General features: G+C 43.7%; 1 protein-coding gene across 1 annotated transcript in view; it reads left to right on the top strand.

Annotated features, from left to right (window-relative positions):
* The window catches only part of LOC8038898 (NACHT domain- and WD repeat-containing protein 1), a 131,710-nt gene that overhangs the window by 109,678 nt on the left and 9,537 nt on the right, over positions 1-12,495 (top strand). The window contains exons 13-21 of the mRNA XM_040206260.3: positions 578-693; positions 897-1,014; positions 1,806-2,069; positions 5,876-5,999; positions 6,539-6,726; positions 8,557-8,903; positions 9,012-9,189; positions 10,628-10,818; positions 11,852-12,045. Coding sequence (XP_040062194.2) covers positions 578-693; positions 897-1,014; positions 1,806-2,069; positions 5,876-5,999; positions 6,539-6,726; positions 8,557-8,903; positions 9,012-9,189; positions 10,628-10,818; positions 11,852-12,045 — 1,720 coding nt within the window. The remainder of the gene's footprint in view (positions 1-577; positions 694-896; positions 1,015-1,805; positions 2,070-5,875; positions 6,000-6,538; positions 6,727-8,556; positions 8,904-9,011; positions 9,190-10,627; positions 10,819-11,851; positions 12,046-12,495) is intronic.

The following is a 12,495-nucleotide window of genomic DNA, read 5'->3' on the forward strand; positions in this document are numbered from 1 at the left end:
AGCTAGAGTTTCGCAGCACTGCAATGTACATTATTGCGCAATTAAATAATGGACACTGTCTAAAACAAACTACTGATCGAGATATTTAGTAAAAGTTTGTTATTACTCCACGGCACAGTCGCAATTCAACGCAACACATTTAATATATTACCATTGGGAAGTCTGTCAAATAGCAGTATTGATTTACATTCGTAATACCGGGTGGGGGAACGAATTTGGTACTTCTGTTCTTGCCCATTTTCTGCATGCATGCGTGTGTAAGTGTTTGTGTGTGTGATTGTGTGTGCGTGCGTGCGTGTGCGTGCGTGTGTGTGTTTGTGCTTTTTTTTGTTGTTAACTTTCAACCACGGGGGAAGACACATACCTAGATTACGCCCTCTTCTAACTGCGAGAAAAAAAGACTGACAAAAAATGTTTAGAGCAAGCCCCGAACCGTTTCGACGTAGAAGGCACTGCGACGAAGGGGCCACAAATGTTTTCGATTCTAGCATGTATAAAGAAGGCCGCGGGTAGAACGCACATTGCCCTCTTGGCTGTCCCAAACACTCAATTTACTATCATGACTTGCTCTTTCCAGGCGACGTGAAACGGCTCAATCAAGACGCAGTGTGCAACTTTGAGTTTTTACTTTCTGCGGTTAGGGGGGCTTCAATAAGTTACGTCAGGAGCGTCCTTGAAATCGTACGTGCACAGGTGAGTTGTTCCAAAGCTTTAAGGTGTTAACTTCACGGATTTACGATGGTTCATCCTCGGATTTTTAAACTTTATATCTTTTTGAGCTTTGCATTAGGAGACATTGCTCACATTAATAAATTGTTAATTCAAATTGAAATCAATGATCAAGCAGTATGCATTAATAAACCAACCCTGCCCTTTTGTCGCCACTTTCCTTTTAGTTACTAGACTGGGAAATCGAGCTTCTGTACAATATGACCAAACAATCCGTCGACGTCCTTAGCCAAGACCCGCAACAACTTGCAACGGAGATCTTGAACTGGCTAAGACCCTATGCAGGTAAGTGCAACCTCGAAATCGGTCTTATCTGGCGAACCTAGAGTTTCATCCAGTTTTTTTCTTAATGCCTCGTTGCTAGATAAATGTACGTTCTATAGAAATACTATACACAAAAAAGGGCAGACCGTTATATCCAAACAGAAACTTATTTAGCGAGCGTTAAATTTACTAGGTACGCCGCGTACTTCGGAACAGCTCGAGGAAGATTAATCGTTTGGTGTCTCACCTGCGTAATATGCAAATTTAATTTGCGTCAATTTTGTTAGATATTACGGAACACGAGCAGAATAATTCAGCGTTAAAATTCACATACGTTCAACTCTCTTTTAAAGGATGTCTATTTTACCTCTGTGCAGTGTTCGCAGAGCGTCATTCATATGCCGTCTTCGTGCTTATACACTGAAAACTACGTGCTAACACTGAAAATAAACGGGCAGCTTTCACTCCTTTTTTTCTAAGCCGGTTTTTTTTTTTTTTTTTGTGGTTTAGAATAACGCGCAAGCAGTCGACGTGAAGCGCGATTTGGGCTTCGCGTGCACGGCTAGACACAATCTTCGTGGATTCGATTGAACTTCTTGAAGGGTCCAAATTAGTGTAACTATACACGCGGTCATTTCCGGCGTCATTGTTAACGCTTGAAAGTTCTAAGAAGTGTCTCATATTACGTGAAATGATTCCTGCATTGTTAATTCTGCTACGAAACTACTCTTGGAAAATGCGATCGACATTCCTCTTTCGTACGTGCTAAAAACACTGGGTCAAGAAGATCTCTTTGCACGGTTATATTTCAGACGGTAACTCTAAAGTGCTGGAGGACCTAGTGAGCCAAGCCAACTCTTGGTGCAACCAGGCGAAGACCCCGCTGCTTGTTCCACTCACGTCGTGGCTAAGCCTAACGCTGCCCCCTCAAGTCACTTCCATGAGTCTCCCGAGTCCACTAAAGCACCTGGTGGCCGTGCCCGACAGCCAGCACGTCTTCTGCACGACGGAGGCCGACAACCGGGTCATTTCCATGTACCACGTGACCTCCAAGAAGCTGGTGAGGCAACTTTCAGGTGAGCACGTGTTGCGACACGAGAAGTACTCAACCACTGTGGTTCTTGTCCACCGCGGTTGCAAAGACTCGCACATAGTGTCGAAAAGCCGCTACGAGAAGCTTTGGAGATGTTTTCTCTGAGGAAACAGGCGGCAAGCTACGAAAATGATCTCTGTGGACTGGAGAATGTACTTTCGCAGAAGCTTTACTGTTTGATTGAAACACAAACAATGTCACAGTCTCAGATGTTGACGCCCGTCAGTTGCGCAAGTCCCCGCTGTCACATATACGAAATCCAATACAGAACAAGTAAACGTCGTAGTAGATGGTCAACAACAGACGTTCCTGAAAGCTCTTGAGCACTTGTCTACGAGCCCCTTGCCTGAGCCCTCCGAAAGCGTTGCGTGCTCGATGGAGGCGGCGCCATCTGGATGAGGGCCTTCTTTTTTCTTCCCCGAGAACCTCTGGCGAAAGTTGCTGTGCCATCGAGATTTCCTTTGAATTTTCCTATCGGTGTAGTGGTCTCTTTGCGCTCTCGACGTATCGAATCGTATTTTTGTTATTCTCGTGGTTTATTTCTCTCGGGGAATAATATTACTTTCAAAATGCAGGTTAAAAAAAAAAAAAAAAAGAAAACATACGGGAGGTTTGGTAGAAATGGAATGCTGCTCTGCATCTAGGGGTCAGACATTGCTTTGTCAAAAACACAACTAAAGACATTTTTTTGGTGTCTCTTGAATTGTAGAAGATGATTTTATATATAAATCTCGCCCTCCTTCCTCGATATTTATATTATGCTGCCTATATTCATCTCGGTCATACGGAGTCTGGCTGCTTCCACAGTATTTGTTTGTTCTTTTTATATAGAGGCGTTTTATTGAGAGAAAAAAAATTGAGTATCTGAAATGCTCACTCAAATCAAAGTTTGTGTAAAAACTTAATTTCGCGTGTGTATTTTTTTTTTGTGAACAAATTAATTTCTGCAAAAACAAAATAAAGTTTTGTTTTTGTTTGAAACGGAATATTTTGCTTACCTACACGTACGTAATATTTGCATCCACTTTCTATGTCTTAATCCAATCCTGAAATGCCTGTTTGTAGTCATTGGCTCTACCTTTAGAATTTAATTTGAACTTCCATGTTATAACTACAACTCACAAGCTTGAACAATAGTAATGAAAATCTGTACTATGTTTCCGTCTAATATCTCGTCCCGCATGGAAAAGATACCCCCTTCCCTCCCACACACACACTAACAAAATATAACCTACACAAATTAAGAGTTTCAAACCCAGCTTAATTTATTTCTTTTCGTAAGTACTCTTGAGGGCATTGGATTCTTTTGTGTGTTTGTGGACTCTAATATGCAAACAATAAGATAGAACGGCAACAAATAGTTTCAAACCAGATAACTGCAATGTCAACCAACAGCTCTTCGATTAATGAATGGGTAGGACTGGATAATATAGGGCGAGATTTCGCAATAACCTAAGAGAGACCCTCCCGAGGCTGTGAACTCAGTTGGAGTCGATTAATGAGGTTATAGTTCTACTCACGTTAACGTGGAATAGACCAAAATCTAGAAGCACAAGCGCACTCTTGGTGATCTGGCATCAAAAAATGTACCCATCCTCCTCCCATGACAGACGCATCACCGTCGACGCGGGGTGTCGGTCTTTTCAACCTGTTTTGGCTCGGTGCTCAAAGGAGCTGTGCAACAATTCAGGGCTTTGCTTAAATTATTGTGGAAGTTGATGCCCGACACTTCTGAACTGAACTACGGAAAACAGATTTTGCTTGGATACCCTAGTTTTTATTTAAAAAAATGAGAAAGATACAGGTTTTTGCCGCCTCTCAACGCGTACGTCGTCTTCCGGGTCACGTGCGCAGTGACGTCATTTGAGTAGGCGCGGGGTTCCGGAAAAGTTCTCTCTTTAGAGCCATCAGTGAGCAGCGAGAACTCATGCGCTCGCAACCGCTTGTCCACGTGCTGGCGGGCGCCGCGCGAACAATTTTGGTGAAAGGAGGAAAGTCTCATCCGGGTCGGGCCATACCCGTCCTGCCCTCCCCCCTCCCCCATTGGCTTCTGGCGGCTGTTCGCGGTAGAAGAGAGAGTTGACATTTTATGGACGTAGGATAGATGGCGCCACTAAAACTCCGTATAATAAAAGTTTTGTCGATGATACCAGGTTTTTGACGCATTTATATATATGTTGGAATGACAAGATTTATAGAAAAGTTACCTTTTATCGAGCAGGCATTCGCACAACTTGCTATATTTCTGCAAGATTCCCCATTGACGTCACTCCACGTGTTTCTCATGGCCGCCGCTCGCGGCTGCAGGTCGGGGAATATTCTAAGTTTTGCCTCGCTATTACACGACGGAATAGCAACATTTCGATGCAAGGAGGTGTGTTTTCTGTCATTTGTGACAAGGTAAACAATATCAAAGGCAGAAGATGCCAATTCTTTTAACGTTAAAATAGTTGCAGAGCTCCTTTAAACTGATTGAAAGAAGAGCAATGATTGCTACATTGAGTGCATTGTAGAACGAAACCGAGCAGGCATTTCTGAGGGAATGGGGCACCAGAATCTACATCTGTCTTTTGATGAAAAAACGCCACCCGTCTAGCCCGTACGCCCACCTTCCTTCAAATCAGAAAAACAACCAATTGAGTCTATTCGCTATAAAAATAGATATAGTTGACGATCCATCAGTAAGATTGGAGTGCATTGAAGAAATTGACTTTGGGATTACGGCATGGGAATATCAGGCTCGATGTGCCAGCACAGGCCATTTTTATGTATATATATATTCATTATGTATTGACACCTCGACATTCGCTGGTCTATTTGTGTAGCTATCAGTCATTGGTCCTACGCCTGTTGTGTGAGAAACTAGAGGGCTAGGCAGTGGTTACAAAGAGGTCAGTATAGATTTGTGTAAATACGAAAGCCCCTCCAGGAAGAGGAAAGGAGTGTAATGGCGTAGGCTGTTATATATTATTCGGAACCGTGCGGTAGTTGAAGTTGTGCAAACACAGAATGGGAATGGCATTCCCCAAGCCTGAGCTACAGGGCACCCTTGTTCGCTCTCTCATTGACCCATGTGGGGTGTGAGCTGCGGAACTCGAAACATCACCTTGCTTTTGTGTGTGTCTTTATTATAAACTGGCACAAATAGAATTATTCCAGGTCTGGCGCTCCGTGGTTTCTAATAAAATGTATCTATATTTAAAAAGAAAAGAAGGTATGGATATCCGTACTGAAATCAAGAAAAAAAAAATCACTGAGACAAAAGACGCACATCGAAGGACAACGCAAGAGGGCCTTCTGTTGTTCCTCTTTGTTTGTCCTTCGTCTCTAGTTCTTTCGGCACGAGAGTGCGGACCGCCATACCCCTTTACGCTTATTTTATATCTTCATCGGTACTGTAACATTACAGCTGCTGATACAGTAACATAACAGCTATATAAGAACGAAGGTCATCTGGTTTAGGTTGCGAGTGACCCACTAAGCATTCGACTGATGTCCTGGAGCTCTGTCTACGACTTGAACCGGCCACCTAACACCTTAACACAGAGCTAGTGGGCGGCTTATCTTTTTAAATTCAAGCTACTTTAAATCGCTACTGTCACTGGCAACAATGTAAAAACTGTAATCTTGCTTCGATGTGAGCGAACGTGGGAAGGTAGCCATCCTTCAAAACTCTGCTCACTTCTGCGTTAATGCTGACACCTTCAGTGCCGGCGTATTTGCAGTGTCGTGTGTATTCACGCTATGTTCTAAAGTAGTGTAAGCCTGTCCGTCCTAATTTTGTTTCAGGCCACAAAGCAACCATCACGTGCCTACACATGTCCGCGTCGGGAAGGCACCTAGTCAGCGGCTCCGAAGACACCGATGTCCTCATATGGGATCCTGTTCTAGGAACCTTACAGAGGAGGCTCAGGTAAACTTCAATGACGAACAACTATGTTGCCATATAGTGTACATGTTTGTCATTTATTGAATATATTAAGTTCTGCGTTTTTCTTTTTCTTTGCGTTAAGCTTGAGATCGCAACACGGAACGAAGGGAAAGGTAATTTCTTAGTGACAAATCGAACAGCCGATGAAAATATTCTTGCCTAAAATTCAAGAGTGATCCGGATAGTTATCTTATACTACGCCTAGGGTCGAACTAAATGCAACCAGCTAGTATATTGCCCGATTCATGGCCGTATATGAAAAGTTTGTATGCTGCGTGAGTGCGTTCTTGCGCTACACGTCAGAAACGCGCCAAACGTTTATCAACTGCGACAATAAAATTGGAACTGTTCATTGCGAGTTTGGCTAATTGTACGTTTAACCTTCAAGCAAAAAAAAAAAAAAAAAAAAAAACACGCTCCGCGTGTTTTTGAAGTTCTCCCGGGACACCAGCGCAACCAGTAATCGATCCCACGAAACGAGATCATGATCAACACGCACCTTCCTATTTCCCCCCCTGCAGTCACCACGTGGCAGGCGTGCTCTGTGTGGCCACCACGCACTCGGAGGACTTTGTCCTGAGCGGCTCCGAGATCGGAGTGGTGGTCGTGGCCCGTCTGGACACGGGTCAGCTGGTGCAAAGACTCGAGAACCACCGGGGCGTCGTCAACGCGGTGGCAGTCAACAAGGGAGACGACATCTTCGCCACGGGTGAGCCACTCTGCCTCGTTGCCTGGACATTACGCGTTTAATACACGCCAGCAGGTACGATGAATAGCATGGTCAGCTGTAAAACTTTTAACAGGCGTTAGTTGTTATAAGTTATAACTGACTTTAATCGATTGCAACATAAGATCTTCAGGGGAGGTTTCGCCCCAAATCTGCGAAAAGGAATGGCGGCAATACGTTACTTAGAACGAAGGGATTATTTCCGATAGAAACGAACGGGGGACACGGGATGGGCTTCCTCCTCGCCCCCTCCACCTCCCCTCTCTCTTTCTTTCTCTCTCACTCTCTCTCTTTCTAATCCTCCTCTCCTTCCTTCTTTTCTCCTCTCTCATCCTCCTCCTCCTCGAGCGCAGTGTGACGCCACTTAAATCTGTACCCGAACCTCAATGCCCGTGGGCGCTTCAGAATGCGCCAGGGGAAAACATTTTTTTTTTTTTAACAATAACTGAATGAAATGTTCACAGTTTATAGTGCTTGATATGTTCATACATATGAAATTAATTTCGATATACCTTGTTTTCTAACGTCTAGACCCAATTCACGAGCCAAAAAAAAAAAAGAAAACAACATGGCGCACGCGTGGGGAATGATAACACATTTAAAACAGCCTAGTAATATAAACTAACTTGCTCCTTTTAAACCACTGGGTGCATTGAAGAAAAAAATGCGTGCGAGACTTCTATTTTAAAGAGGCTCGTTGCTGCTGCGCCAATAAACTCCTAATCATCTATTTTAAAGAATTTAGAAAACACAATATCGCCATTTTTCAAGGGCTAACAAATGTTTCTTTAAGTTTTCATAAACATAAAAATATACATTCTAATCAAACATTGATAGTTGCATTCTGCATATTCTAAACCACATGCATGTCAAACTTGGTTGTGATAGGACAGTGTCAAGAACAAATATTTTTCGGCGCAAACTGTGAAGATGCCCCATAATCACAAAAATAGAACAAAACGTTCCAATATTACCATACATGCGTAGCACTGCACTTTCGCTGCAAAAACATATATATATATATATATATATTTACATTAAAGTTGCAGAAAATTTCGCCGGAAAGGAGACGGCTAGGCCTTCTACTCAAAATAAATGTAATAGCAGGCAACGGTCAAAATTTGAAGAACCGCCCACACGAATATGGTTCATATATGCCTTTCTGGGTCGCGGGGAGTTCTGTAACTGATCATTTGACTAATTTTGCGATCATGGTCGTCCATTTTTATTTAACACATTGGATATGAAGATTCAAAGATAATTAAACACTCCAAAATACAGAACCGTGTTTTTCTTTTTTTTTCTTTTTTTTGGTAAGACATTGCCGTTTTTGACCCTTAAACACTAAAATGATGCTGTTTTGTTTTCTGCACGTTTTTTCGGACGATTGTGCTCTTGCAGTCGTTTTCTTTCTTTCGGATTAAAGACGGGATCAGATTTTATTCAACTGTATAAAAGTGTAGAATGACGTACGCATTAAGAAAATTCATTTCAGTATTTAGTCGTGGCCAAATATAGAGCCTAGGTAGACCTAACGAAGTTTAAATACTCGGAGACAACTATCTACTTCGATGCAGTGAAAGGTAGGGAAGCGACTGCCTAAGGTCCGAGTAAAGCTGGAAACGCCATTCAACAGTTCTCTTAAGAAATGTCAGATAAAGCCGTGCAAATACCGTGCAAATACAAGAACTCTAGCTCTTTACATGTCAACATGGGGTTCAAAGCTTATCCAAATATCTCACATCTCTACCCGCGTGTGACTGACTTTTTGGAAGCGACTGAAATGACTGCCATCGCTCTTTTTGACCCTAGCGTCCTCGGACTGCACGGTGTGCGTCTGGTGCCTGGAGGACTTCACGCTGCTGAACAGCATCGCTCTCCCATCTGCCATCGTGCGGCTGTGCATCTCCTCGGACAGCACGTTTCTGCTACTCGCCTGCGCGGACAACGTGGTGCGCGTCCGGTCCCTGACCACGGGCTCGGACGTGCACTGCCTGCAGGGCTACACGGGCCGGGTGAGCACACTGTCCTTTGCCAGGGACAACTGCCGCTGCGTCGTGGGCACTGGGGACGGCAAGGCCTTCGTCTTCGACATCCACTCCGCCCGCCTGGTTCAGACCCTGGTGGCGCATCAGGACTCCGCCGTTGTGGCCATCCAGGTGCGTGGAAAAAGAGTGAGGAGTAGACGGACACAAACTTACCAACAAGCATATTCCATTCCTTCCCCAGATGTAAGGGTATTGAAATGTCTCTGAACCGTGTTGCAGGCCCAAAGCAAGGACACATTTCTTATCACGGCTGCCGGGAACAAAATCGTCGTTTGGAACTTTTACCTGAAGAGGAGTGAGATGTGTCATCCGCAGCCAAAAGCCAAGAAGGTGGATGTACACAAGGATCCGGTCTCGTGCGTCGCTCTGTCGAGGGACGGCAGCATGGGTGTAACTGGTGAGCGTCGCTATCCTTCACGCGATTATAGCAACACTATAAAAAAAGGGTATCACTTTACACCCTTTTGTCCCATATAATTCACCCCAAAACTTCAGTTCGACTTACAGCGCACTATAGTCGAACAGACGGCCCAAAAGTTTTCAAGGGGCTTGACAACGGTGCGATACAACTTTTTAAATAACTAAAGTATGTATCAAAGACCACAGAAAGAAAACAGTCAGGTTTTGCAGTAGGGCCAAGAAAACCCCGATTATTTTTTTGCTGTAGTCAGTAACACGTACATTAGCTTGTTTAATAAGTTGTACCACATGGCTATCAAGCGAAGTTAGTACCGTCAGATCCACGTCAGTGCGCTGTACGCCGAACTGAAGTTTTGGGGTGTTTTATATGGGACAAAGGGTGTAAGAATACACCCTTTTTTTTAGAGTGCCGTAACGAAATAAATTCCCCCCCGGCATCTTTATGGAAGTATGAACTGATAGATATCCGGCTTATTTGCAAATCGATCTGGCTCCTGGAAAATAATGACAAAGTAACTCGTCGTGGCAAGAAGGTTGTACTCTCTTTGCTAAGTGGAGGTGGACACATTTAGCAAACAGCTCATATGTTATACTTTTCTGAGGGTGTGACAATGGATTGTAAAGCGATCAAGCAGCGAAAAGGTTACCTTTGTCCATCTCTTTTGTGTGGACGGTTAGCCTACATTGAAAATCCATGGTTTTAGCTTAGATAATAGGTGCTTAGATTGTTCTGAAGAAGCAACTGCCGTCCTTCTGACACAAAGGCGTTTTAAACGTTACAAGACGCTTCTGGAGCGTTTCGCAGACCGTTGTGGAAAATCATTAAAATGCCACTTGGCACTGCATTTGTGGTCAGCTCAATGAGTCAGATTTAGAAGTGTGGATGCGTTAGTTAATACAATTTGAAGTAAAAGTTTGACGGTACTCTTTTCCCACTAACAGTAGCACGCTTCAATTTTTTTATCTACACTGTGTTCAATAAAATTTAACCTTTGAGTGGTATGTGCCTTTAAGATAACAATATCTGAAAGAGGTTTAGCGTTTGAAGCTACCCAACAGTCATATGTATTACCGCAGTTTTGTTTTTAGATAATTGCGACGGCAAAATAACTCCGCTAATCCATTCTACGCGGCAACATATACCTTTTATATAAATCGGTGTTATTGTAAGCCGGCATGCATATTTATGTTGCCGCTGAACAGATGCTGAGAGCAAATTTTCAGGTAGGGCCTGTCAGGAGTAAAAGATTCGATGACTTTAAATGCACGAAATGCACACTACATATCGGAACTCCCTTAAGATCAACGATTGCGATGTTACGTGGTGGGTTACCTCCACAAAAAAGCAAAACTACGGCTGTCAAAAGAGAGTTCCGCGAAAACACAGCGACATGTACCGCCTCATCGATCTCCAGGCTCCCGGAACGGGCAGATCAAGGTGTGGCAGATGAGCATAGGAGAGCCTCACACCAACCTGGAAGGACACACTGCCGCCATCACCTGCCTTGTCTTTGCACCGAACGGGCTTTTCGTCGTGTCTGGCTCGGAGGACAACACCGTCCGAGTCTGGGGGCTCTCTCTAGGGGTCCTCGCGTGCACCTTCAAGGTAAGGACATCGAGCACGCACTCTCGCTTGTCAATAGTAACTGGTCACCTAAGTATAATCCTCGCACAAAAAGTCGCTGAGTTGTCAATCAAAAAAAAAAAAGGGGGGGGGGGGGGATTCTGTTGAACAGTGTATTTCTTTTTTTATTATTGCTAAATGCGATAGCATTCCTTTCGGCAGAAAGTTTCCGAGGAGAGCTTTCTTTCCGAAAATGTTTTATACGTATCACAAATTTATTTGGCCTTCTCTCCTTTTCTAATTATTCTCATTTCCATATCGCGCGCATGCATGGGTTGTGGATCACTTCGCGTGTGCATCCTCGGACTACGGCTGGTGTATTACACGCCTGACTCGGTGGATACGTGCGTGTTGCAATTGGCTCCGCTCTCTGATAGAAGTCAAACGTTCCGTGTAAGTGCTCTGGTCGTCTTTACAATGTCTCGTAATAAAACGAAGCGGAATGAAGAAACCATAGCTGAACTGAAGCGGTTACACAATAAGGCTTAGCGTGCTCGTCGTGTTAATGAGACATCGTAAAAAAAGAAAAGCAGCGCTCGACTATGGACAGTGAAGCAAGGCGGACTGGTTCTGCTTCGACTAGGGACCGAAGACGAGGGTCATCTCAATTAATCACTGGATATGGCTTTCGGAGTAGTAACACTTAAATGTGAAATCGTTTTGACGTACATTCTGCGGGGAAGCACCGCAAAAACGCACCTCCCCCACTATTTTTTTTTTTTTGTGCTACGGAAGGTATTTATCGTTACAAGACATGCGGTGTCCCCTGCTTAGATCGCTTTAATAAACAAATATTCGCAGCACATTAAGTACAGAAATATATAATTTAAGAAATTTCAGGGAGTGCCCCAACAACAACAAGAGGCCGATCCTCCTCCAACTATTTTTCGTAGCGGAATCGTGATAACAATCCTCAAAAAATCGACTTAAAACTAATAAAACCAAATGTTTCTATTTCTTTTCTTTTTTTTTTTCTTTTTTGCGTGATTGGATTTGTAACGTCGTCCTTTTCCAGGAGCACCAGAGCAAGCCCGTGAGTGTGTTCGTCACGTCGGACAGTCGGCGCATCCTGTCCGTGGACGCGCAAGGGGTCCATCGTCTCTGGACGGCGGACAACGCTACGCAACTCATCATGTGCACGAGGACTTGCAAACAAGTGATACTACACGCCAACATGGTGTTCAACGTCGGCGGGAAGAGCGACAACAGGTGCCCACGCCTCGTAGTGCTTAGCCGTGTTTGTCTGAAATGTGCAGTATTTACTCTTGTCATTTCTAGTAGCGCCGAAGAATGAGGATTTTGTTATTTTTTCCTATGAAGATACACGTAGTTATAATACCACAAAATTATCATGAAATATCATATTTTATTGCATTCTCAGACACGTCGGAATGAAGCATAATTTGTCATTGAAAGATAATTTATTTGTGTGAGGCATAGCACGCCACAAGGTTCGAACTGAATCGGCGGTGTCGACCTGCTCCAAATAAAAACTAGGTAAAATACAATAATTCGCGTAAGTTTATTTGACTTCGTCTAACCCGACAGAAGCGAGTAATCATCTCCGGTAACTTTCATTTAATTTGCCGATGTTTGGCAGGCTATAGATTATATTTGCCTTAAAAAAAAAGTATCGTAACACAAGAGCGGGGACTATAA

This window comes from Ixodes scapularis, unplaced genomic scaffold (assembly GCF_016920785.2).
Source record: "Ixodes scapularis isolate PalLabHiFi unplaced genomic scaffold, ASM1692078v2 PGA_scaffold3__209_contigs__length_174095766, whole genome shotgun sequence".
NCBI classification, from domain to species: Eukaryota; Metazoa; Arthropoda; class Arachnida; order Ixodida; family Ixodidae; genus Ixodes; species Ixodes scapularis.